The sequence below is a fragment of the Patagioenas fasciata genome, chromosome 1, assembly GCF_037038585.1.
Source record: "Patagioenas fasciata isolate bPatFas1 chromosome 1, bPatFas1.hap1, whole genome shotgun sequence".
NCBI classification, from domain to species: domain Eukaryota; kingdom Metazoa; phylum Chordata; class Aves; order Columbiformes; family Columbidae; genus Patagioenas; species Patagioenas fasciata.
The window spans coordinates 42,613,496-42,640,406 of record NC_092520.1 but is presented as its reverse complement, the minus strand read 5'-3'; the positions used below and the strand labels follow the sequence as shown (position 1 = coordinate 42,640,406).

The 26,911-nt window shown below is 35.4% G+C and overlaps 1 protein-coding gene across 1 annotated transcript in view; it reads left to right on the top strand.

Moving 5' to 3' along the window:
- The window catches only part of KLHL1 (kelch like family member 1), a 213,802-nt gene that overhangs the window by 124,661 nt on the left and 62,230 nt on the right, over positions 1-26,911 (top strand). The window contains exon 5 of the mRNA XM_065832465.2: positions 8,119-8,331. Coding sequence (XP_065688537.2) covers positions 8,119-8,331 — 213 coding nt within the window. The remainder of the gene's footprint in view (positions 1-8,118; positions 8,332-26,911) is intronic.

Genomic DNA, 26,911 nt, shown 5'->3' with positions numbered 1-26,911 from the left:
ATCATGCAATTCCCCATGGTTCGTTAGATGCATTTTCATTTTAATGGCTCCTTATTTTTAATTCAAATTTGGAGTACCGGAATATGAGAAAAGATTTCACTCTAATGCTCTGACTGAGGTTTCAATTTGCCTTTTGGAATGTTATCTTAATTATAGTATTTATTAATAATTTATGAAAGTAGAAGCTTTTTTTTTACAGATATGATTTTGCATATGCCTTCAGCCTTTGCTTTGTGCTGTATTCCATCACATTTCACAGGCTAAGCAGGGTCATGATAGGTCTGAATGATTATGAGATTGCCACTGAATTTGTAGGTGCTACCACAAGAAACAGTATTAATGATTAAGTATCTTATTTTCACTCCTGAACATTACAACATGGTGTTACAGGGCACAGTACTGTGAATTAATTGTAAAAACAAGGCCATAACAACTTGACCACTTTGAATTTTTAAAAACCAAAGAGATGATTTTGAGTTTTTGAAGTTTTGGTTCTAATAGACTCATTAATCAGAGTGAGAAATGCATGAAAATACCCAATATGTGTAAGTGGAAGACAGAAGAGTTCAAATGGGAAATTAGACACACATTTTAGTGTTGAGGATGATTACTTCTGAAAGCTAATGCAAAAGTGGCAAATTATCCATCTCCAGATGTTTTTGAGATGATACCTTTATAGGAAGCAATCTTCAGTGGATCAGATGTTATTAGGTTCGACAGAAGGGTAACTGGATTAAAACAAAACTTAAAGAGATGCCAAGGCAGTTTGCTGCTGTCTGGGGAAACCACCTCATGTAATCCCTTTTGTAAACAGCATCTTTTTTTTTTTTTTTTCCTTTCAGATTTTCAGCTTTCTTTTAATAGGATTTGATTTTGGTGAGGTTCCTGTTAGGCTTATTACCCTCCATTTTCCTTGTTTTCCTTTTTTATGCCTGTGGTAAGAGTAAACAAGATGGGGCCTCCATTAGGACATAAAAATACTTGCTTACCTTGACATAAACGTTAAAAGGTTACTCTTGTTCCTTTCTGCATCCAGACTTGGTTAGTGATATGGTTCAAAGGCCAGATTACACAGGTTGTGACACATCTCTGTAACTGAATACCAACATCCTCCCTGGTTGTACATTCTGCATAATGAGCAGAGTAAACTATAGCACAGTGTCTGAAAGTATTACTGACTGGTTTTATTAATCCACAGGCCTTGGCTCTGGCATACACCATGGTCATGCATGGCAAATTACATTAAATAGTGAAAAACATTTGTAACCTTTGTTGAACAACCTGATGCCCAACAGTGCTGCTTCTAAGACTTCTCTAACAGTAATTTTGTTTTTACTCATCTTGCTTAAGATGCTATAAACCACAATTCCTGACTCTTGGCCACAGCCATGGGTGATCTGATATGGTGTGCTGCCTTACCCAATTTGATCAATATGGGCTAACAGTTGCTCTACCTACTACAGAATGTGTATTCATGTATGTTCCCATCCTGACTGAGTTTTAATCTATCCATGGATAGAGTATTCCAGCAATGGCCAGAAGCTGTGGGGAGTGTTCATGAGGCCCTTAGTGGAAGATATCCCTCTTCCCTAAGCTCATTAGTTTACCCTGGTATTATCCATGATGTTGTAAGTGATGATCCTTATGTCCTCCTATCCTACAAAATGGTTCTGTTTCTCCTCTCAGTACCAGTTCTGGAGTGGTTTATCTCCAGTGGTTGCTCCAATGATTGCTTGGGCATTTTTCATATAAGGAGATGTTGAGAGAGTTGGGACTCTTCAGCTTGGTGAAGAGAAAGTTATCGTGTACAAATGCCTGAAGGAATGGACTAAAGATAAGGGAGGGAGCCTCTTCTCAGTAGCACCCACTGACAGAACAAGAGGAAATGGACACAAAAAACCACGGAATTCCATCAGAACACAAGAATACACTTTTTTACTGTGAGGGTGGTCAATCACTGTAATATATTACAAAGAGAGGCTGTGGAGTGACCTTCTGTGTAGATATTCAACACACAACTAAACGGTCTTGGACAACCTACTCTATCTGAACCTGCTTGAACAGGTGCATTGGACTAGATGATCTCAAGAGGTCCGTTCCAAACTAGATGGTTCTGTGATTCTATGACCTGAAGGTTAGGGAAGCTACTGTTGCCAGGCTGTAAATTGGATGATAGTGCTGGATTGGGGCAGCAAACTTGTACCAAAACATAATTATAGGAGCAGGGTGGGGAGGAAAGAAAAGTCATGCTAGGAGAGGGAGAAAGTGCGAGTGTCATGACCACTTCCCTGGAGTGTTGCAATTTAAACCCAGAAAAAATGTTGTTCTGTTATCTAGGTGAGAAGGGTTGCATTTCTGCTGTGCAAACAGCACAATTTAAAATATTTGGCCAGCTCATTTCTTCCAGATTTGAATAGTGTCAAGGGTACATCTGATACAATTAAAAGCAAAACAAGGCAGGCACCAGAGTCAGCACAAGTGTGTATCCACATTTTATAATACTGCACCAGTGTGACATTTTGCACTGTGAGTCTCTGGTTTTGGCCACTTTTAGCTTTTGCAGTCCAAAATACCACAAAATATTCACAGTGTTAGACTCTTTTGCTATTCTCTTGAAACTGTGCTGAGAACCCTTGCAATGACGAGTATCTCAGTCTTTGACAATTCAAGTCATGGAAAAGAAACATTCCAGTATTTTAGGTCCCCAAATTGTCCTCCCTGGTTCTATTAACTTTCTTTTGGGGAGGATAAAATAACATTAAAAATTAAAAAATCAAAAAAAAAAAAAGAATAGGAAGAAAAGAAAAAAAAAGAAAAAAAAAGAAAAAAGGAAGGTAATGAATAACAATATAACTGGTTTACAGGCTACCAGTTTTTCCTAAATACCATGCTGGGGTGAACATGTTATTTATGCACTGGGGCTTAGCACTTAGAAGTTCCAGGCTTTATGGAATACAGGACCTTCCAGAACAGTGTTGGAAGACTCTTTCAATCAGGGAAAGCAAGGTGTAGATGTCTTCATCCATTTAGCAAGTTGTGTCTGTTTTGTATAAAGGTTTAGGCTTTTGGATCTTCTTAGATGTGAAGAAGAATACATGCAGTATGTGTGAGCCAAGATCCTTCAACAAAACAAGAAACAAATATTAACCACTTTGACACAGTTAAGAAAATCTGCAAGATTAAGACTCTCTAGCTTGAAAGTTTTAACCAGTTTACTATGATAAACCTGCATATTGGCAAACGTCTATGATCAACTGATTGTTAACTACATTTAGGCTGTGGTATCTCAGAATGCCGCGTGATACTGAAGATGATTTAGACTATAATCTGGTTAATTCTGCAAACTGATATCCTAAAATATGAAAATTTTGGGAAAAAAAAAAGAGTAAAAGTGGCAAATGAAAAAGGAAAATATTTAGATTGTCCTAATCTAACTTTGCTGGTATCCATAGTCACAGTCTCTTCTGTCCTAAGCTTCCTGTGTGCTCTCCCCAAAAAGCAGCAGTTGCTGATCTCCCCACTGACAAAGCGCGAAGGAGCATACATCTATGTGATCTCTTTCTAGTAGCTGCCAATACTTTGAACACCCCTGCCTTTATATCCCTTTCATGATGGCAACATCAGGTTAGCATCTGATACTGGAAGAGGCATACAGATTTTTGGATTACATAGGGCAGATGGAGCTCACTCTCAGATGAAATCTGGGATTTTGCTGGAGAACCAGACCATAAGCATATGGATAAGTACTGGTCCTTTGTTTAATGGGAGTTCAGGAACCTGAAAAGCGCATTCTCCTTTGGAAAGAAGACACACAGTAGGATAGCTTTTGTAAAGGGGATATGATCTTGTATAAGGAATGTATGTCTGATAAGGAAACTGTAGGTACAGAACAGGAGGGTTGAATTCAATGTAGCACAGCAACAATAATTACAAACTGAAATATTTTGGGGCTTGACTAAAATCAAAATTGACTTTCAGGTCCTTGGCATATTAGAAAGTATAGTATCTGATTTAATATGGAAATTAGATGTTCTGTTTATGCATTAATTTAAATGGTCTCATGAAAACTTAGGTTCTAAAGTAAGAGCAGTGTGGGCTTAAAATGTTCATTGACACTAGTCATGTACTATTTAAATGAAAGGCTAGAGTATAGATATCTTTTTCTTTCAGCATTATTTTATGCATTCCTCATTTTTTTATTGGAAAGGCCACAGCATCAAAATCAATAGAATAAAATTTCTTAAGGAAGACCCCAAAATCCAAAACCAAAAAACCTGCTGAGAATTTCATTGCTATGGCAAGTCTGATGTCACACATTCTAAATAGCACCCTTGGAAGATGATGTTCTTTCTCAAAGTATAGAATTATTTCATATTTTTTCTAATACGAAAAAAAAAAAAAAGATAGGTTCTTCCTTACAATTCATACATGCTGATTAGTGAAATCAGTGATGTAAACATCAATGACAACTAACTTTTACAAGATAATTTGATTCCATATGAAATAATGATCATTACAAGTCTTGATTAAAAAAAAATCAAATTGATTTGTATTGATAACATGATTATAAGGATATATGTAGTAGAATTTATTTTTATTAAATTCCATTTGAGAAAACTTTAATTTCATTAGAGCATTTATGTTTCTATGATGCATAATCTGTCAGAATCAGATTTTCAGGTACTTGCTTAAATACAGATATGTTTTGTTTACATGACTCTACTGTGCTAATATTTTTTGGTCACTTAATTCTAATCCTGTGTGCTGCTGAAAAGGTTTTAAAGTGAAACAGCTCTACCATGGAAATACTATGACCCCACAGCAATGGTTATTAGATGACCATTTTGAGAAAGTGGAAGGGCAACCAAGTGAAACATAGCTTTCTCCAAGTGGGTTCAGAGACTTTCATACTTCCTACTGTAAGTTACCTTTTGTAATTTAAAAGAAAAATCCACTACTCCACTTAATTAAAATGTTAAAATCCTTGCTGAAGGGAAAGGCTAAGTGAATGACCCATGCAGGAGAGGCATTATTCACAGCTCAGTTGATCTTATGGGACTTATGAGACAGTGAAGAGCAGATCTGCAAAGCTTCTTGAGTATCAGAATCAAAAGTTACAGGTCCTGAAAACTCACGCACCTCTGTCACATAAGCCAGGACTCGCTTAAATGCTGAGTACCCTTATTCTCAAAACTAAGGTTTCTCAGCCTGTGAGGACCTAAGCATTTCTAAAAGCACTTCACTAAAGGACGACTGAGTAGCTCAACTCCTATCTTGCACATTAATTTCAAGATAATTTAAAATTTCATTTATCCTGAGAATTTTGACCACTAGATCACACACGTATTTTGTAACCTGTTTCTAAATGCAGAAATTAAGACCAATTATATTTTAAAAGAAAGGCAGATATTTTTTCCACAAAAAGCATATAATAAATTATTTCTGATAAACCAGCAAGCCATTGAAATATGCTTTACTACTCCAAATGAAATGCATCTCAAGAAATTAGAAGGTGATCTAGGAAGTTCTAAACATTCAATAGTTAGTTTAGGAAATGCTAAATACCTGAAGGACAGAGTTTTTAGCACTGAACCTGGATTTTGTGGCTATTTTAAAACATGTATATAAATATACCATCCAAATATATATATATATGCAGAAGTTGCAGTTACATAATTTTTATTAAATATCATTTTCTACAATACTTGACCCTGAGTAACGTCAAACCAGAAGTTTAGAAGAACAGATTTGAGCTCATATGTTTTGTCTGCAAACTTTGTTGGATTCTACTTTCAGTCAATTGCAAATCAGTACAGAGACTGGAATATGTTCTCCTTAAGCATATATCTAAATGAAAAAAACAAGTAAAATTTATTAAAAAACTTAATCAATCTTAAAAATATTATTCTGAATGTAGAGCCCCTGCTCTGAGTGTTATTCAAAATTAATTAAGTTCTGTGAGTTCATAAAAAGTATTCCACCATCACAATGCTTCTCAATAATATTAGGTCTTTGGATTAATATGCTATTGCAAAGTTTGATGCTGGTTCCCATTAAGAAGTAGAGTTATATTTTTTTTTCATAAAGGGATTTATTGTCAGTTTAACCAGTTTTAATTAAACTTTGGCTTATAAATAATTTTATTGAGAAGTGCAATGAAATTTTCTGAGTTTTACAGCTTTTTAATTAAAACGAATTAAGCCATTTTGTGGTTAGGTGCCTGCAAACTAGTTCCCTTACAATTCCAAGCCATTGTAAAATGTTCTAGTCACACAGTTTAGACTTTATCAGGAGTCATCAGCTTAGGCCATAAAAATCTTTTTAGGTACCTATTGACATTTAATCAAGCAATTTTTAAAAAAGAGCTGACTCAAGTTTTTATCTAATTATCAGTCATGTAAAGACAACTAAGCAGCATGGCTAATACAGACGATGACCATACATATATCTTCAGTTGCCTGTTGTGTCAGCATTCTGTTTTGGGTGTTTATGTAGAGCTAAAAAATTACTCATTGAAAGTTAAGTTTTACATGTAAATGTATTCACATTCCTAATAATAAGCATCAATTTCAACTTTATCTAGTTTATTCTATTTGCACATATGTTTTTAATGTGTAATTGCATTACACATTTAAATTAATTTCTGTCATGATTTTATCATGTCTATGTCTCTATTACTCATCTCTGCTACCTTATACAAAATCTTATGGAGTTGATTTTCAATAAATCCTTTTAAACAAAAACTTAAAAATATGACTTTGGAAAAGTAAAACAAAAAATTTTATTGTATTGCATGAGGCAGGGGGGAAGACAACATGTGATTTACTAGGGCCAGAGTATAATTCTGATGTTTTAAGTCTTGCAACATTTTTTTTTTTTCTGTAGAAGTTACATTGTCTCAGTAATACTGTGTTACTTATATTTCCATTCCAGTAATACAGACCAGTCAGTATTTCCCCTGGCCCAGACTCAAACAAGCAATTATAGACAGCGTTAGTATAAATTTTGATATGCTAAGACCTGAATTTAGTGAGAGTAGCGGTGGAATTATCCACTTCCCTTGATTTTGATGTTCTTACAATTAAGTCCTTGACTGGCCTTTTGTCATTCCTTCCCTGCTTCTCATCATGATGTCACAAAATATATCCAAAATATCGTTATGAAGTTCATGATTATATTTTGTCTATCAATCAGAAATTGTAACTTTCTTCTCCCTTCAACACATTTTACACTTCTGTTTTATGTCAAAAGTTAGATCTATTTTTCCAGGAGGAGGGTCTGGTGTCTCCAGTCTATACCTACTTTAGTTTTTTCTTACACTTCTGTATTAATCAAGAATACGAAAACACGTTTGCTGTTTCTCCGCAGAGACTGAGTACCCTAAAAGAAATATTTGGAGAATGATTCCCTGCAGAACTATGATTCTGTTGTGTCCTGGTAATGTAGGGTAGGTAGTTCAGAGAGCACTTAATTCAGTCCTTAGGATTCAGCCAACTAAATGAAACATTTTTGTTTAGTTTATGTAGCTTATATGTTTTATATAGTTTATATAGCTTTTTATAGTTATAAGCATTGTAAATTTCAATACTCTGAGATTAACTGCTCTGTATATTTTGCATGTTAGGTGGATAAGTTTGAGAAATAATTCTAAGTTCATGGAGTTGATATTTGTCTCAGACTTGTCATATGTATAGACAGTCATCATATGGATATCAATAATATAACTGTATATGACTGAGAAGTTATTTAAGAAATAGATCAAATAGTGAAAAAATACAGTATGGATATGCAAAGATTTACGGTATATTGAATGTGCTCAATTACAACTGAGTTTATTAAAATCACAAATAATATACAGATCTGCCCTAGACTTTGTTAATTCTGACAATTTTTAATTACAATATTACCATATACTCTTCATATTGTTTTCTGAATATAGTAATATATGAATTACAGCTACACCTGTTAAATTCTAATAATGTTTGGTTTATTTTTCTTATGAGATGTAAGAGGGCCGATTATAGAAGATATTGACAAATCCTATGGGTGTATTAGCTTTAACAGCTGCCTTTATTTTCTTTCGGTATTACTGAATCTGACTTACTTTTTTCTTCTCAGGAGAATATAATGGAAGTTATAAGAAATCAAGAATTTTTACTTCTACCTGCTGAAGAACTCCATAAACTTCTTGCTAGTGACGATGTGAATGTTCCTGACGAAGAGACAATTTTCCATGCCTTAATGATGTGGGTGAAGTATGATATGCAGAGGCGATGCAATGACCTAAGTATGCTACTTGCTTATATCAGATTACCACTGCTTCCACCTCAGGTATTCTTTTTTCCTTTTTCTTTTTTCTTTTATTTTTTTCTTTTCCTTTTTTTTTTTTTTATCCCTAGCAATAACGTCACCATTATTGTGAAAATGCTTATGAATTTATAATCTGCAACTGCCAAATGCTCTGGGTGTTTAAATGCAAAACTGTTCAGAATTATAAAAAATGAATAACAGCCCTTCATCTGGAGTGACCTCAATAAACTTGAGGATTGGTCCAACAGATACTCCAAAAGTGCAGAATTGTCAAACTGAAGAGGAGTAGCTACAGCTATCGTAACATGCTAAAAAAGACACGCAGAATAGTAAATATTGTGAGAAAAAAATCACTGGGGGTTATGACAGATACCCAGCTGAGTAGGAACCACCAACATGAGCAAGGGAATCTGTGTATTGATTTACATCAGGAAAAATTGTCAGCAATCCACATAAAGTCATTAGTCCTACAATACCTGCTGCTGCTAAGGCTGCAGCTGGAATATTGTTTCCTTTGTTGCACTCCGCAGTTTGAAAGGCATAGCAAGAAACTGTAGAAGATCCAGTGATGGGCTACAAAGATGGTATGTAACATAGGAGAGATGAGCCTGAGGAAGTGGACTTATATAATCTGGTGAAGAGAAGGCTAAATGATGAACTAATGACAACTTAAGACTTCTGAAGGGAAGATCGTGGAATCAAATTCTTCTTGAGAGCACCACAAAATATAAGAAGGGGCAAATGCACCAGCTTGTAGCATGGACATTTCAGATTCGACATTGACTGTCAGGGGAAGTCACTTGGAATGCATTGAACCACTGCAGCAAATTTTTCAGAGGTTAAGCGATGTTCTTCATTGAAGGTTTTTCTGAGTTAGCTAGATCAGGTGATCAACCAATCTAGTGTTGGCATTAGCTGTGATTTGAGTGAGAGTTTGAACTAGTTGACCACTGGAGGTCCTTCGAAGCTCCCTTCCTATGAATGTTTCTGTGATTCTGTGATTCAGGTTTCAGTTACCTCCTTTTTTCTCAGATAAGTAAATAGTAATTTTCTTCTATTTAATACCTCTAGATAATAATTCTGTTTTCAGCTGGTGTACTGGGTCTGGCTGGGGTGGAGTTAACTTTCTTCAAGGCAACCTGTGTGGTGCTGTGCTTTCCATTTGTGGCTAGAACAGCGTTGATAACACACCAATGTTTTGGCTACTGCTGAGCAGTGCTTACACAGTATCAAGTCTTTCTCTCTTCCCTACCCCGCTACCCCTCCAAAAGCCAGTAGATCATAGGCTTATAAATGTATCTGCATTCCTCCAATCAACAGAGATTTTACTTCATCTAGGCATCACATACTTTGCTTGCCTCTGCACTCCTAATTGCATGTAAACCAGTGATCCCCACATTAACAAGCTGAGTGCTGTAGCTCTTAATCCACAGTGTTAAAGGCAATTCCCTTTGTAGTTGAGTAGCTATGACTACACTCCACACTGCTGGTTTTCCTCTCTGTCTCCAATGCATAAGAATACTCTGAGACACTGCCAACAGCGCTGATGTCACTCATTTCTGAAACTGAATTGTGCCCACTTTGTTATACATCATCCTGGATACCTTAAGTTATATGAAGTATCACTGTATCCCATGTTTAGCAACAGATTTAAATCCTAGATTTCTACTGCCTATCATAGATAAGCATCACAAATGTAAACATGTATCATTGGTATTTCACATAATTGACACCCACCTATAAATTGCTAAAACAGTTGTGTTAACCTCAAACTTCCTTCCATTGTGTATTTTTTTAGAAAATTTCTCATAAGATTTATTTATTCAGATTCAAGCCCAGCTTTTAGAGAGAATGAATTTCTTTCTGAAGAGCCAGGAAGCAGGTAATCAGTGAGTAGAGCAAAACCAACCAAACAAAACAACCCAACAAAACAAAACAAACACCCACCAAACCAAAAGCCAAATCAGTAGTACTTTCAAAACTGTTTGTAAGGAGTTTCAAAACTAGTTATTTTAGAGTGATATATTTCTGGCAATTCTAAGTGTTTTTTGTCCAGTTTGATCTGAAAATTAACCCTTATGCACTGGTGCTTGTCTATAACTGAGTACTGCATCATAGAAATATTTTCTATAATGCTAAAAAAGTATTCTAAAAGTGTTTCCAAATTAAGATACAACAAAGTTTCAACAGAAAATTATTGAGAGCTGAAGGTAAAAATTTATTACTTATTACGAAAAGGTGAATTTTTTCTTCCTAGAGTTTATATTTAAGTGTACATCAAATAAAACACACTATCATCACACTATCACACTCCTGAAAATTAACTGAAGAGCTCTCTGGAGAGAAGCCAGGTGAAAATTAAAAGCTATTCATTGCACCTTTGTGAAAACAAAACAAAACAAAACAAAACAAAACAAAACCAAAACCAAACTACTTGGATTCCTTACTTTTAAATTCACTAAAAAAGATGAAGTCATAGACTGCAACAATAACTAACAGATTGAAAATATTGTACTGAGATCCCCTTAAAATTAAGGCTTAAATTTATAGCATGAGTTTTTATGATACCTCATTTCACTGTCACGGTGCAGTAATGATATTGGCAATGTAGTCAGACTTCCATAATAGGATATCAAACAGTGTAATTCAGAATTCAGTAGAACAATTTAGGGGAAGCCAATCATTATTAACATATTAAAAGTATCATGGAGCTGAAAATGAAATAATAGAACTTACAACACGGCCATAGAACTTTATTTTTGCTCCTTTGATTTGCCTGAAACTGTCTGCTAAACTGAACCAGTTCATATTCCTTCATTCAAGTGAAACTAGAAGAGGTGAGATTTAGTGACTTCTTTCAATAGGTCTTCCAAATATTTTGTGTTGATTTGTATAGAAAACATATAAATTTAGTATGTTCATTTTCACTCATAAAGGATCCAGGGGAGTAAACATTTGGAAGTACTCAAGTATTTCAAATTATTTACTTGAATTGTTCAATTATAAACTTATAATAAATATTTTTCTCATGATTTTTAATAACATTCTTCACTAAGTTAACAAACAAACAAGTTAAGAAACAAATAAAAAATATCGTTAAGGTGACATTTTTTCAACTGTGCAAAAACTCTATGAAGTTACTTTTTGTGGCTGAAAGGCTAAAAGGTACCACAGTTGCCCTCAATTTTCAGCAGTATTTTTAAATGAAATTTGAATAAAATAATATTAATCTTTTTAAAAAATCAAACAAAAATGATACATGTAAACAAACCAAATCCTCTAAAGACTGTTTGTGGATCGCTTTTTTGACATGATGTGATATGATAAATACATACGTAATTACAGAATCACAGAGTGGCTGAGGTTGGAACGGACCTCTGGAGGTCATCTCGTCTAACAGCTCTGCTCAGGCAGGGCCACCTAGAGCCAGTTGCCCAGGACCATGTCCAAATGTTTTTTGATGCATCCAAGGACTGTGTCAGGGCCCAGTCACCCTCACAGTATAAAGGTGTTTCTTGATGTTCAGACAGAACCACTTTTCCAGCATATATTGGTGCATGCACCTGCACATGGACATATACATAAACATAAAAAATATTTATTTCATTCCTTTATAGTAGAATATTCTTGTGAACCTTTTACTTAGGTCTGAAAATATATGTTTGTGGAAAGATATACACATTAAAGTCTAGCTGGAATAGCTAAAGGTGTTCTCTCCTAGTTCTCTGATGACTGTCCTGACCCATCATCTAATCATTACTTTCCTGATGATGTGTGATCTAGTGATTACCATCCCCACAGCTCAGGGAGCAAAATGGTTCATCTGAATTCTCACTAATTCTATATGGACAAAAGCCTAACCTTTTCTGCAGTTGAAGCTAACACATTAACTTCTGACCCTCAAGGCAAACAATATAAAAGATTTTACATCACTGAATTCTCCTTGTCTTTCTCTCCTCATTTCCCAAAACAATTTTTTTTTTTTTTTTCTGTGCTTGTACTTCCTATTCCCTGACTCAAGCTATACCTGGAAACATTCAATGCAATCAGTATGTTTGACCCTCTGCCTAGCCCCATTTTGTTTACTACTAATGTAATCAAGGACAACAGAAAGAGCTTCTTCAAATACATGGCAGATAAAACCAACGCTAGAAGCAGTGCAGGCCCACTGATGAATGAGGTGAGTGTCCTGGTGCCAGAAGATACAGAGAAGGCAGAGCTACTGAATGCCTTCTTTGTCTACACTGTCAGAGGCTGTCCTGAGGAGTCCCATACCCCTGAGGCCCCAGAGGAAGTCAGAACAATGGAGGAGTTTGCCTTGGTTGATGAGGACCGGGTTGGGGACAATCTGGACATCCATAAATCTGTGGGTCCAAATGGGATGCACCCACGGGTGCTGGGGGAGCTGGCTGAGGTCATTGCTGGACCACTCTCCATCATCTTTGCCAAGTCTTGGGAAACAAGAGAGGTGCCTGAGGACTGGAGGAAAGCAAATGTCACTCTAGTCTTCAAAAAGGGCAAGAAGGAGGACTTGGGTAACTATAGGCAGGTCAGCCTCACCTTCATGCCTGGAAAGGTGATGAAGCAACTTATTTTTGGTTCCATCTCAAGACATTTCAAGGATAAGAGGGACATTAGGGGCAGTCAACATGGCTTCACCAAGGGGAAGTCATACTTAACCAACCTCATAGCCTTTTACGAGGACATAACCAGGTAGATAGATAATGGCAAAGCAGTGGGTGTGGTTGCCTTGACTTCAGTAAAGCATTTGACACAGTCTCCCACAGAATTCTCGCATCTAAAGTGAGAAAGCGTGATCTGGACGATCGGGTAGTGAGGTGGACTGTGAACTGGCTGAAGGAAAGAAGCCAGAGAGTCGTGGTCAATGGGGTGGAGTCTAGTTGGAGGCCTGTATCTAGTGGAGTGCCTCAAGGGTCAGTACTAGGACCAGTACTATTCAATATATTCATCAACTACTTGAATGAGGGAATAGAGTGCACTGTCAGCAAGTTTGGTGATGACACAAAACTGGGAGGAGTGGCTGACATGCCAGAAGGCTGTGCTGCCATCCAGTAAGACCTGGACAGGCTGGAGAGTTGGGCGGGGAAAAAATTAATGAAATATAACAAGGCCAAGTGTAGAGTATTGCATCTGGGCAGGAACAGCCTCAGGTTCCAGTATAAGTTGGGGAATGACCTGTTGGAGAGCAGTGTAGGGGAAAGGGACCTGGGGTTCCTGGTGGACAGGAGGATGACCATGAGCCAGCACTGTGCCCTTGTGGCCAGGAAGGCCAATGGCATCCTGGGGTGTAGTAGAAGGGGGGGTGGTTAGTAGGTCTAAAGAGGTTCTCCTTCCCCTCTACTCCGCCCTGATGAGACCACACCTGGAATATTGTGTCCAGTTCTGGGCCTCTCAGTTCAAGAAGGACAGGGAACTGCTGGAGAGAGTCCAGTGCAGAGCCATAAAGATGATTAAGGGAGTGGAGCATCTCCCTTATGAGGAAAGGCTGAGGGAGCTGGGTCTCTTTAGCTTGGAGGAGACTGAGATGTTAATGTTCAGGCTACAGCATGAACCAAGAATGTGTGCAGGTTCCATTGGGTGAAACATTATTTTTATGGTGTTTCTTAAGAGTGTGAAAAGTTGCTAATGACAGTTAAGCTGCTAAAGGAATCTACATGCAGGAGGTAGGAGTTAACACATTATACTGAGTGCCTATAAGAGCATGACTAGTAAAAAATGAGCATATTATATTTATGTTTTAATTTTTCTCAGCAAAGATGTGCATGATAAAAAGAGAACAAATATTTACTTGCAGAAATGGTTAAAGATAACTTGTACTCCACCAGTGTGCTGTGTTTATAATGGATGTTTTCTGCAATTGCTTGTAATAGTAAATCATTGGTTAACTATGAAAGCTAAAAAATAGCATAGGGTAAAGCCTTGATATTATTGACTTTCTCTCTGCAACAATTCTAATAATTTCAGTTTCGGAGGCTTGCAAATCACATCAGTAGGATCCTGCGTAGTCTTTGATTATTAAACACACTGTGGCTTAGAGCCAGTGAAACTAATATAGGCATCTAAATTAGGGCCCTTGCCCAGGGGCAGAAACAATTGAGGCCTTATAAAGTGCTTAAATACTCTGTAAGTCACTGGAGACAAAGTGAACTGATCCACCTAGGTTCTTATTTTATTTATACAGAGATGTTGTAGGGAACCTGTAGGAAATGCTAAGCCTCTAAATCCTCTCGGAAGGCACATATTACATCTGGACATACATGATTTTTAAAGTGTATATGAATTTGGATATAATAATCAAGCAGCAATCCTTTAAATCCTAGCTTGGATGATCAACATTGTGAGACAAACTTGTGAATTCCTTCCACAGCTCAGCTGTCATTTGTCAAAGAGGTATTTCTCCGTACCGCTAAAAAAACAACCAGACAGATGTCAGACTGAGGTTGATCAAGTTCTGACCTTTTCGGTATATATTGGGCTAGATGAAACAATTGAAGGATCCTTTGCTCAGCAAAACCAGAGAGTATCCACTCTCTGTCAGTCAATCTCTAACTTTCCCCTTCAGAGCAGTGTGATTGATTATATGAAGTTATAACCTTTTTCAGTTCTCTAACCATCTGTAGAATCACTGAAGAAGTGCAGCTGATGTGAATTCACACCAGATCAGAGTTCTAGGTTTTTTAGATTGGTTCTCACCTATAGGTCTAGGCTAAGTGCTCAGCATGTGCATATATTTAGTTATTCTCTACAATATTTTGTGAATTCTTTGAATAATTTTTAAATGAATTGGATGACAAGAGATTAAAAGTTGCATCTGAAAGGACTGAAGACATGATTCAGTTTCCTATTCACCTGTGGGTGTAGGTTTCTCCACACCAGCTAGATTTCTGACCTTTCACTGTAGACAATGAAGATCTAGTGCAGTTCTCAGTACACAGGAACAGAACCATGTGCTGATTTGAGAAGTGCCATGAATTATCATGCTGCCTGGCTCCCAGCAAATTTTCTGGAAGTGCTCCCACATAAATCCAGTGCCTTATTTACTGGCCCTGTGTGGATTCTTAGATGCCATGTAGCATCTCAGATGGTGCTAATTGCTGGTTTTATGCAAGTGAATTAAGCAATAACTCAATTTGAATGTCGGCCGATATCAGAATAATATAAATTTGGGAATGTGAGGATGTTTGACAATATTTTTAATGTAATTTTTATGTTAACTTCAAGTAAATAGAAATAAATTAATTACATTGAGAATTAGTAATTTGTCAATCCATAATAATAGGAGAGTTCAGGCAAGCTTGTAGAATAATCTCTGTATTCCTCTGTATAGTTTAATATTTAGATGTATTTTAGAAGGATCATGTAAATGTTTGGGTTGGAAGCAACCTTAAAGATCATCTAGTTCTGCTACCCCTGCAATAAGCAGGGACACCTTCCACTAGACCAGGTTGCTCAAAGCCCCATCCAGCCTGGCCCTGAACACTTCCGGGGTGAAGTGGTGAAGAATTTCTTCCTTCTGTCTAATCTAAATCTATCGTCTTTCAGTTTAAAGCTGTTAGCCCTTGTCCTGTCAGTACATGCCCTTGTAAAAAGTCCCTCTTCACCTGCCTTGTAGGCTCTTTTGAAGTACTGAAAGGCCTCTTATAAGGTCTCCCCAGAGCCTTCTCCAGACTGAATAACCCCAACTCTCTCAGCCTCTCTTCATAGGAGAGGTGCTTCAGCCCTCTGATCATCTTCATGGCGCTCCTCTGCACTCACGCTGACAACTCTATGTCCTCCTTATATAGGAGTATCCAGAGCTGCATGCAGTATTCCAGGCGGGGTCTCAGGAGAACAGAGCAGAGGGAAAGAATCACACTGGTCATGCTTCTTTTGATACAGCCCAATATACGGTTGGCTTTCTGGGCTGAAGCTCACAGTATTGGGTCATGTTGAGCTTCTCCTCAACCAACAACCCCAAATCCTTCTCAGAGTGCTCTCAATCTATTCTCCACCAACCTGTATTTGTGCTTGAGATTGCCTTGATGCATGTGCTGAACTTTGCACTTGGCCCTATGGAACTTCCTGAGCTTTGCATGGTGCCACCTCTCAGACATGTCCAGGTGTCTGTGGATGGCATCCCTTCCATCCAGTGTGTCAATTGCACCACACAGTTTCTCATTTGAGGATTTCTTATCCATCCTTTTTACCTGTTTCAAACACTTGAAGATCCTGTTTGAAAAAGGAGAACATTATTTATGGAAAAGATGCTTCTTTTGTATTTCATTTCTTCGTACTTATTCTCTTACAGGAGTTTTATGAAAATGACATCACTTTTGGTAGACTTCAGTTATCTACAGTTAAAAATACAAACCAGTAATTTTCAAATGTAGGCTATTACCTATTATTGACTGAATAACATTTGTTTTCCATTTGCTGACATCTCTCATGCTTTTACCTAATCTTCTACTCAATTTATCACTTTTGAAAGAAAAAAAAAGTAATTTGATTCACAGGAGCTTCAAATAAAAATATCTGCCTTTGAACAAAAGGAGATCAGAAAATAAGAATATTTTGTCAGAGCTCAACCTTTCCGTTACCTGTAGTGTTGGGTGTTATCTCTAGTGTTGGGTTATTTTTTTACTTTTTTTTTTTTAGTGTCTTTTTTTTTTTTAATCATCTCCCTTATGAATGCAGTTTGACCTTTAGAAGTTTTCTTATTTCTTATGTAGTATTTTAACACTATTGCAAAACATGTATGGGTCTCAGAATTATTATATTACTTTTTTCATCAAGGATTAGAGAAGAAAAAATACAAATACTCTGAGATTCATCTCACCTAACATCTGGAAAGTAAATGTCGAACATAGGAGATAGGTATTTGCTTTAAGAAGGCATTTATCTTGAAATAAATATATTTTTCTTCATTTGCTAGAGAACCTACCATGGTGAGGTTAAATGTAGATCTCTGCATCAGTGTAATTGTGTAAAAAGCTTGTATCTTAGATTTTGCACTCCTTATTTCTGCGACTATGTAAAATGCATAGATGGCTAGAATTGTGAAGAGACACACTAGAGGCAAAGGCTGGCTAGGGAGCAGAATAAAACAAACTGAATCACACTTTAATCAGTAACACATCAGGGTGATAAGTAAATTGGTCAAATAAGTTTCACTTTCAAAGACAGGCCCAGTAGTACTAGCAGTCCAACAAAGGTCAGTATGTATGCCGAAAAAGTGTGGGTATATTTATAAATTGAGTTAAAATTCAAACAGTATGATAAATAATAACAAGGGACCACTTATAGGAAATAATATTGAAGAATTTAATAAATGAGCTCATTAAATCATAACGTTTGGGTTCCACATTAATGATGTGGAAGTGATTTCAACACCACAGTTTAATTACTTTCCACAGATGCTACCAATGAATATTCCAATCCCATTACTTAGTTTATTCAATAGAGCTGGGAAAAAAAATCAAGTTTCTTCATTTTTATATCAAAAGTAAAACCTTAGAGAATGTGTATGTGTATGATTATTTGTTTATCTAATGCATTCGTTTTGGTAGCCTAATGATAGGTTAAGGAAAACAAAATTAAACTATGCTATCTTATGTTTTGTTTGTTTTGCTTTTTGTACCCTGATGTTGGGGAGGGATAATGAGTACTAAGGATTACAACTGAAGGGTGAAAGGCCAGTTTAAACTTTCTTCTGAATATGAAATTATTTTAAGCATGTGGGGAAAAAGCTGAAATTACATATCAATTAAACACTGAATACATTTCCTCTGCCAGTGACTGTGATCACCAAAAATACCAGTTTAGTAGATGTCAGAGTTCAGTTTTTAGACAGAAAACACAATCAGATTTCTTTCAAAAATTCCAGTCCAGAACCATTCACTGTTATTGCTGTGTGACTGATGTCTTTGCAATACGTTATCACCTGCATGCATACACAGATCACAGACATAGTCTCATGAAAGTCTGTTGTGTCTAAGTGGTAAATATTAATGTAAATTGTGACAGAAATGATTAGCAGTATGTTTCAATAAAGAACTAGCCTAGAGTTTCTTAAAGATCCTGAAGTCTGCTACATCTCATTGCTGGGGAGAAAATTACCTTTCTCTGAGAATACAGAAATAAGAGGTATTTAGTATAGTCTCTTTTTTGTGAGTTGGTTGAAGCAACTGCCTTGACTAACTCACACATTATGAATAATTAATTCCATGAGTAACACAAATATTGATTTTCAGCTACTGAATATTTGTGTTACTATAGAAAAATGCAAAGAAATCATCTCTGAGCTAAAACAGGTTTACTGAAATCATTAATTAAGCGTTAATAAGTTAGAAAGAATTCCAAACAGATCCAGAACATTTGATGAGCTGAAAGAAGATGGTAGAAAACAAAGCAAAATGAGACATTCTAGACTAGAGAACTTATTAATTGCAAAGACATTTCATTATTTTATTCCTAAGACAATGGTTGTTTGAAAAACAAGTAGAAACTCAGTAAGTTAGGTATAAGCATTATTTACAATTTCAGTTTAAGCCTTCTAGTTACAAAACTGTCAAGTGAGTAAAGCAGATGATTATGTTGGATTTAGCTCAATTCATTCAATTTCTAGCAAAACAAAAAGTTCTTTAAGTAATATCAGTAAGGTTCAGTTGGATAAAATGGGATTTAGAAAAGGAGTTTAAACTTCAGCTCCATACATGATCAGTTCACGACCTTGTGATCTCTACATTTAGGAGTCCAGATAAGATAACAAACTTTGCATTTTCTAAAAGACTTAAAGAAGAGACTGAGGGAATATTTAAGTGATTTAATCGACTTCAGTTAAAATCTATTTGAGAATCAAGGGCTGGACAAAGAATAACACTGTTGGTAATAGCATAGCCTCAAAGACACAAAAAATGGTGGAAAATAATTTTATGACTGCAATACATTTTTATTTTCCTTTCAAAATATACTAATTTAAAATTAAAAGAAGTGTTAAAATGTATTTGGAATAAATTTATAAGATTCCTGAAGCTGTTCATTTTGCGATCCAAAATTAATTGTTTTTGTACAAAACTGGCACAATTTTCAAATTAATATATAATTTCTGATGTGTTTTTCTAAGCAATACTCTAAATTTTAACTGAAATGTGAAAGTTTTCTTTTACTGTATTGTTGTCCTCTGAATATAAAATTTAAACATAGTAATAATGCATGCTTAATTAATAACCCTAAATACTTTCAATATAAACAGTGCAAATGTGCTGTTCTCATTCTTGCTTAGTATTTTTTAATGAAAAATTAACTTGTTATGGACAAAAATATTTTTTTCTTTTTAGAAAATATTACTGATGACTTCAATATCTTACTTGTTTTACTTTAGAATAGTTAATAGTAATAGTGGAAACCATTTTAAGTTGTAATGCTCACATTTAAATTAATATCTTGCATTGTCAAGAAAGTCGTAATTCTTGCTTACTTAAATCTATTATTTTCAAGTACTGATGCTAAGCAGCAAATTCACTCAATTTGGTGAGAGCAAAAATTAAAGTGAAATTGAAAGAAGCAAGCCAAACTTTAGCTCCATTCCTCAGTACATTTCTGTAATTAATTTCACAACTATCTTACATTTTTATCTTGGACAAAGGAAGAAAATTATTTTAGAACTAACCCATAGTGTTGGAGAACTGTGGATTCTGAGATGCTTTTATTCACTTTTTCAAGCATATAAGCACCCTTGTGCAAAAAACTATGCAGTAAGGATCTTTTTATTGGAGAAGGTGGTCAGGAAATGGGCTGTAAATTTTCAAATGAAACAGGAGAAGTAAGAAAAATTATTAAAAAGTGTGATATATTTTCTGCAGAAAACATAAACAAAGAACCAAATCACCCACTAAAAAAATGCCCAGCCAAACAAAAAAACATGTTTTATAGAAAGTTTTGATTCTGAAGATATCAGTCCAAACCTTGAAAAACTGTTAATTTGAAAGTTCTATTTTTTTCATGGAAAATGCCTTTTGTCTTGGAGAGAAAAAAAAAAAAAAAAAAGTTTTCTTTCTTCTTTGTAATATATGGAGTATTATGTATATCTTTTCAAGGCTTTGTCTATGAAAGAGATAGTAAAAAAGGAAAATAACATTTTATTTTGACATACTAGGCAGGCAGAGTTTGATACTTTTTGATCTTGTATCTCATGTCGTTGTAAGCCTATTCATTCATCTTTCTGAGTTCCACAAAGAGTGTCTACATGTACACTTTCATTCTTGGGTATGTGTCAGGGAGTCAAATAATTCAACTGAATCTGCTTGTAATGTCTGGTACATCATTACCATAAATGTAAAAAAACTTACATGACCTCTTAAAAATGTTTGTGAAGACTTATTAGTAACTAGTTAATTCAAGATTACTTATAGCATCATACTTCCTAGCAGGAGGTGCTGAGTTTTCTTTCTCCATATTATGTTTATTTTCAGAATTTTCAGTATGATTTTCCTTCTATATTTTGTGACACTAAGTAGATAAAATTATTAGGATAAAGCTTAACATATTGAGGTTTGGGAATCATCTGGAACGTGTTAATCTAGATAAAAAGTTAGGACTTCTATATCAGACAAATCAAATTAATTCAAGCAGAACCTCTCATGCCTTCCAGAAAAAAGGCAACACCTTTCATATGCATTTCATTTCTCAACCTTATTGGACTTTTAATGAAAAACAAACAAAAACCTTCCATCATTTCTAGAAAAGAAAGTTAAAGTGCTTTATTATCTAGATCATTATGAGCAGCATTCATTCTTTTCTAGCTAGTTTTGAACAGGATTCATAATAATATGAGATCACAATTTAAATGAAACCCTATTATTCCTGATTTAGACCTTCTTAGGGAGATTAGCATTTAAATTATCTGCCCTCAATTTCATTTAAGTTTTTAATAATGGCTGATATCTATTCAATACATGTGGACTAAACCAAAGATCTTGTTCACATCAGCCATCATTTTAATCCTAGAGAAGACATAGATATTTCAATTCAGTCAGAATCCTGAATTAATTGATGCATGACCAAATGTATTAATAAAGAAGTAGATCCATTTGGTATGCTGTTAATGTTATTAACTCAGTATACTGTTGTTTCTACCTATAAGCTTTAGTTTAAGTGGCAATAATTAAGTCTGACATCAGGCTGTTCTTGGAAAAATAAATAAGAAAACTATTTACAATCATTGCAGAATTGTCCTGAGAAACATACTGTCTCCAAGATCAATTTACCTATGAAAACTGTACATGACAATTGCAGATCAACTGCCAGTTGCAGAACCTACATTCAGCTCTCTCAAGGAAGTCTACAGAAATTTTTTTACAATGGAGCATTCCAACAAACACTTAAGATAAAACAAACAAAGAAGTAATTAACTCACTATTTTTTATCACATTGATTCAAAATATTTTAAATAATGATATGAAGTTTAAACATTATTAAACAATAAGTCTTTATAACAATAGGGTTTGTATCCAACAGAAGTAGCTCAGAGATTATTGATTTTGTAAAAAACAAGTAGCATTTTATGGGGGACTTTTTCTTTTTTTTTCCTTCATGTTTTCAGTGGAGCATAAATAGCCTAACTGATATTTTTAAAAATGGGTATATAGAATTTTAATCAGAATAACAATGAACTAAGTTGAAACATGCAGTAGTATTTACAGGCATTTCTTGCAGTTTTCTTATAGACAGAAAATACAAATTGTCAAAAAATGTAGTCCTTTCACAACATCAGGTAACTAAAATACTTCCATTCATTGACCAATGAAATGCTGTAGGAATAATGGCTTCATTTACCAGCTTTAGGCAGAGAAAAATTATTCTAGTCAGAGCTCTGGCTAAAGAGCTACAGCAGCATAAGCATGGTAAGCCTTCGAAAGTGGACTGAGAATTTTTTTAAATAGAGTTTTAAAGCAGGTTTTTTTAATACTTACCAGGAATTCATGCAATCCTTTTATTTGTTTTTCATTTTAATCTGTACAAAGAACAATCATGACCTTACATTTCAGAATCCTCTTTTCTTTCCCTGGTAGCTGCATTACTATGATCATCATCAATAACCAGCCATAACAAATCCATACAGAGAAGACACATAAAAGGCCAATGAAGGTTAATCAAATATCTCTCTTGAAAACCATTCAATATGCAAACTTTAGGTCATTCCTTCTTCAGATTTTTGTTTCATATGGTAATGTGCTTCTCTGACTCAAGGTTGTCAAGTGATTTCAGATGCATTTTGGATCAAGAAAAAGACTCATGGGCTTTGTTAAACAAAATGTACCATAAAAATCTACATATCATTTATTCACAGTTCATTTAAGGGATTTTAAGCTTTTTGTTCTTCTGTTATGATTATTAATACTATAAAGATAAGGCTAATCCTGGATACCACATAACATTGGCATATAAGTTTTCTGAGAACACAGGACTCTAAGGTTTTTTTGAGGGAGAATGCATCCACATACTGGGAAAATTTGTAAAGAACTGGAAATTGCTTTCTGGATATGATAAAACTGATGTGTTAGGGGTTTGAAATTTAATACTGTTCAGGGTAAACAATAATTATGTTTTGGTAAGGGCTATTCAGGATTCTAAATCACAATAAATAAACATGGGCAGATAGAGAACACATAAGCATGATTTTGAATGGTTCTGTGCCATTTTTGGCACTATCACTTTAGATTAAAAAGAAGGTTAAAACTTTTGCAGGTGTTTAGTATCTTACTTTGGCATACAGGGAACACTTTCTCACTTTGTTCAGTTTTATAGCCCTGACACCTGTCCTGGAGGAGCACTGTCCTGAAGAAGCACCTGTTTCCTCCTCTCCCCTTTTGGGTAACAACTGTATCTGAGGCACGTACCAAGGTGGTGGAATTTGAGGTTTAGTTCACCCTGACTGAGCAAATTTTGTCACATCTCACACTTTTCACAAGGTAGAAAACTCTACCTAAGTAACCTGGATGTGTTCTGTGCCTCTTCAGAAGGATGGAGATACTATGAATGTTTTGGTGACATAGTTCTCTGGCTCTGCCATTGTATAACAGGCTCTTCTATGAGTGGGGTACAGGAAAGAGGAGAGTGGTTGTTTCCTTTTCGAGCAGGAGGTATCCTCTTTTTCCCTCATGGTGACTGAATTTCATCCTAGGTGCCACACTTACAACAGGGGAAAATGAGACCTACCACATCTGTCAGTTGATCATTTATATAGAATATCTGAGATTTAACTTAATATCATTCAAATCAAGTAATCAAATCACTAATACCGTAAACAGCATTGTAGCTGCAAATCTATAGGATAAAAGAGGGGCTGCGAACATCTATCAGGAAGCAGCAAAAGTAGAGATGCTCCCCAAGGAAGGAAGATTGGAGCTGAAGGTCACAGCAAGGCAGCAATAAGGGTGCAGTCCCATGGTGCATCCACCATCAGTTACTGCACCAGTACCGAACTCCTCTTGTGGTCATTGGAGTTGACTTTCCTCTTTGGCAATACTTGAGTTCTTTTCACTCCAGATCTCAAATTGAATGTGCTTCACTGAGTTACAGAATCACGGAGTCACAGAATGGTTGGGGTTGGAAGGGACCTCTGGAGAGCATCTAGTCCAACCCACCTGCTAAAGCAGGTTCACCTAGAGTTGAAGCATGCTTGCTCTCTGCAGCATGGTGTTGAAAGTAATTTAGAAATACAGCTCAGAAAGGCCTTGGTGGGGGTTTTAACTGGGGAAAATGGAAAGCATGATGACACAAAGTTGTGAAAAATTCTCAGGATACTGCTAGTCTGAGAAGTTCTAGCAGTACTAGAAGTAACTATGCTAAAGTAGCAATGACGTGCATCTTCTGAGAAGGGACAGCTCTGTGAGTTTCTGTGGGTTACAAAACCCAGAAATCCTAATTTAATGTTAGATACAATTCACTCTTAATGACGTATGTCATAGCCATGGAAGAGCAAGCTAAACATAATATGGTTTCCAAGGAAACATCCTTATTAACTGAATTTCCTGATCAAGTCCATCCTGATTTAATAAAAATGTATTGATTATTTTGATGTAATAAGAAAAGATAACTATGGAGTAGAAAAACATTTATACAACATGAAACTGTTAGCTCTATATGACTTTGCTTCTAAGCTGCAGGTTTAATTTCAAATTTTTTTTTTTTTTTTTTTTCCTCACAGAGTGTAGCCGTTAGAACATTTAGAAATAGAGTACTTATCACAAGTGAGCTCACGTGTTAAAATAAGTAGGCAGTAGGGAGGGATGAATAATGAATAATTTTCCACGAATTATTTTTCCCATATCTTCACAATTGGGAAAAGGCTTTGGAATAATCCATAAGATTTTCTTTCATTTAATTTTATTTTTATTTTTGCTGTTACTTCTTTGGTTAGTTAGTTGGTTTAGGGTTTTTTTGAAAAAAAAAAATGATTTGGCCATTGAGAATTCTTTTTTTCTTTTTTGAGAGAAATGAAAACAGATTTCTGTATGTTTTTAAAGTTTTGTTTCTTTCTTTTTTTATTTTTAACTCTAGTATTAATTTCTAAGAGGAAAAAATGAGATTCTTCCTTTATTTGTGGTTGGTACATGAAATATCAGAATTTTGGAACAGACGGTGTTCACTGATCAATACGTCTTTATTTGAAGCACCTGAAAACTCAGTTAGAAGATCTCATAGAGATAAATATTTGCTTTAGGAGCACAGTTTGGAACATCAGAATAAGGAAGTAGCTGTCTGATAGGAAGTTGCCAAATATGACTGTTGGACTTTGATCCTCACTAATGTAATAAGATTGCCATAAAAACCCGTGTCATCAATTCCATTAAGCATTAGAAAGTATAGATAAATTATTATATTACCTCAAATTTGTGCAGGAGAAACTGATAATTTGATTTCTCAGCTTTCTTGTGCCTGTATTCTATTAAATTAATCGTTGTCAGAATATACTGATTGGTTCAGTAGTCCTAAATGTACATAAAATTGTTTTGCAAGAGAAGAAATCATCCTGCCTAAACCCTGAACATGCTCACAAAAAAACCACAAAAAAGTTATATTAAAAATCATATTATAAAATATAAATTAACCTAGTATTATGAAATATACTTAATGCTGTTTTCTTATTAGGATACTTTAATGTTATTATTTAGTAACATTAGTTGTATAATAACCAACACCAGAACACAGACACACATGCACACAAATCCTTATCATATCTAGCATACAAAATTGCTTGGTTTTTATTTCTTGATAATCTGAAATTTCTGAGCCCTTCCTTTGATGTAAGGGGTGATAAGATTATAAGGATACACTCTTTGGAAGTTATTAAAAATAATAGCTTAAATAGCTTCTGGATAATTGTATTTTCCTCTACACACTAGGGAAAGTAAATGAAATTGAAAATAAATTGGACTTTAATCATAGGCTCAGTTTTCCTGGTCCAGAACCTAGATTAAGAAATATAATAACAAATCAAGTGGTTGTTCTACTATTCTTCTATTGACCCTAGCTAGGGACATTCATGCATTCTTCAGCAGCTGTTGAAGTCCAGATGAAGTAGCTCAGAGTACTTAAAAGGAATCTAGATGTCTGTGTTTAGGCAACTGCAATAGGTTTGCATGTATGTGTCTGTGAGGGAGATACTTCCTTATAGACTCTGGAAATTAAAATTATCCTGCTTCCTGACCTTCAGCCACTTCTCTGAAAATGATTTGGTCTCCCAAACAGATGTTCTGTAAAATCTAGAAATCTACCAGATTGTACAGATATGCTGCCATATGCAATTAAAACCTGCTCTAATTTGATAGTCAGCAGAATATAAAGATCAGCATCTAGAGGTAATACTCTGCTGCCTAAGCATAAACATTGAGAGCTTGAATTCTGATGCCTTAGGATATCTGAAATATCTACATGGGTCTGGCAGGTATGGCACAAAATCTGCATAAGCATTGCACTCTTCCAGCCTGACATCAGTAGGATCAGAGAATCACAGAATCATTTCAGTGGGAGAAGACCTCAGGAGGTCTCTAGTCCAACCTCCTGCTCAAAACTGTGTCAGCTAAGAGGTTAGACCAGGTTTCTTAGTCCAATGGGATCTTGAAAAATTATAGGGTGATTTACAGCATTTCAAAAACTCGTAGACAGGTACATACAGGAAAGTGAACCAAACACTTAAAACTTGCTGCCTTCTTCCTTGGAAAAGTAACAGAATATTCTTTCAGCTGTGTGCACTGAACATCTCATTTGGTCACTACTGATTATAGGGGGATTTTTTTATGTCAGTTGTGAAGATAGGTATATTATCTGGATTATTAATCCTTAATTTTTCCCAATAATACAGCAGAACAGTATATTCAAATATTGTACAAGCAGGTTCCTTTGTTTTCGTCCTTGTAGTTGTTGTAGGGGTTTTTTTGATTGCTTTGGTTTTAGAAAAAAGGTGTTCCTGGAAACTGTTACATAGAATACTGTAGAACGTTGTTTTACATTGCTTTCAAGATCCTTGCAAAGAGATGCCTTTGGATCTTTTCAGCGTTATGTTGGAAACCATTAAAAATAAGTCAGTCTGTAGCCTACA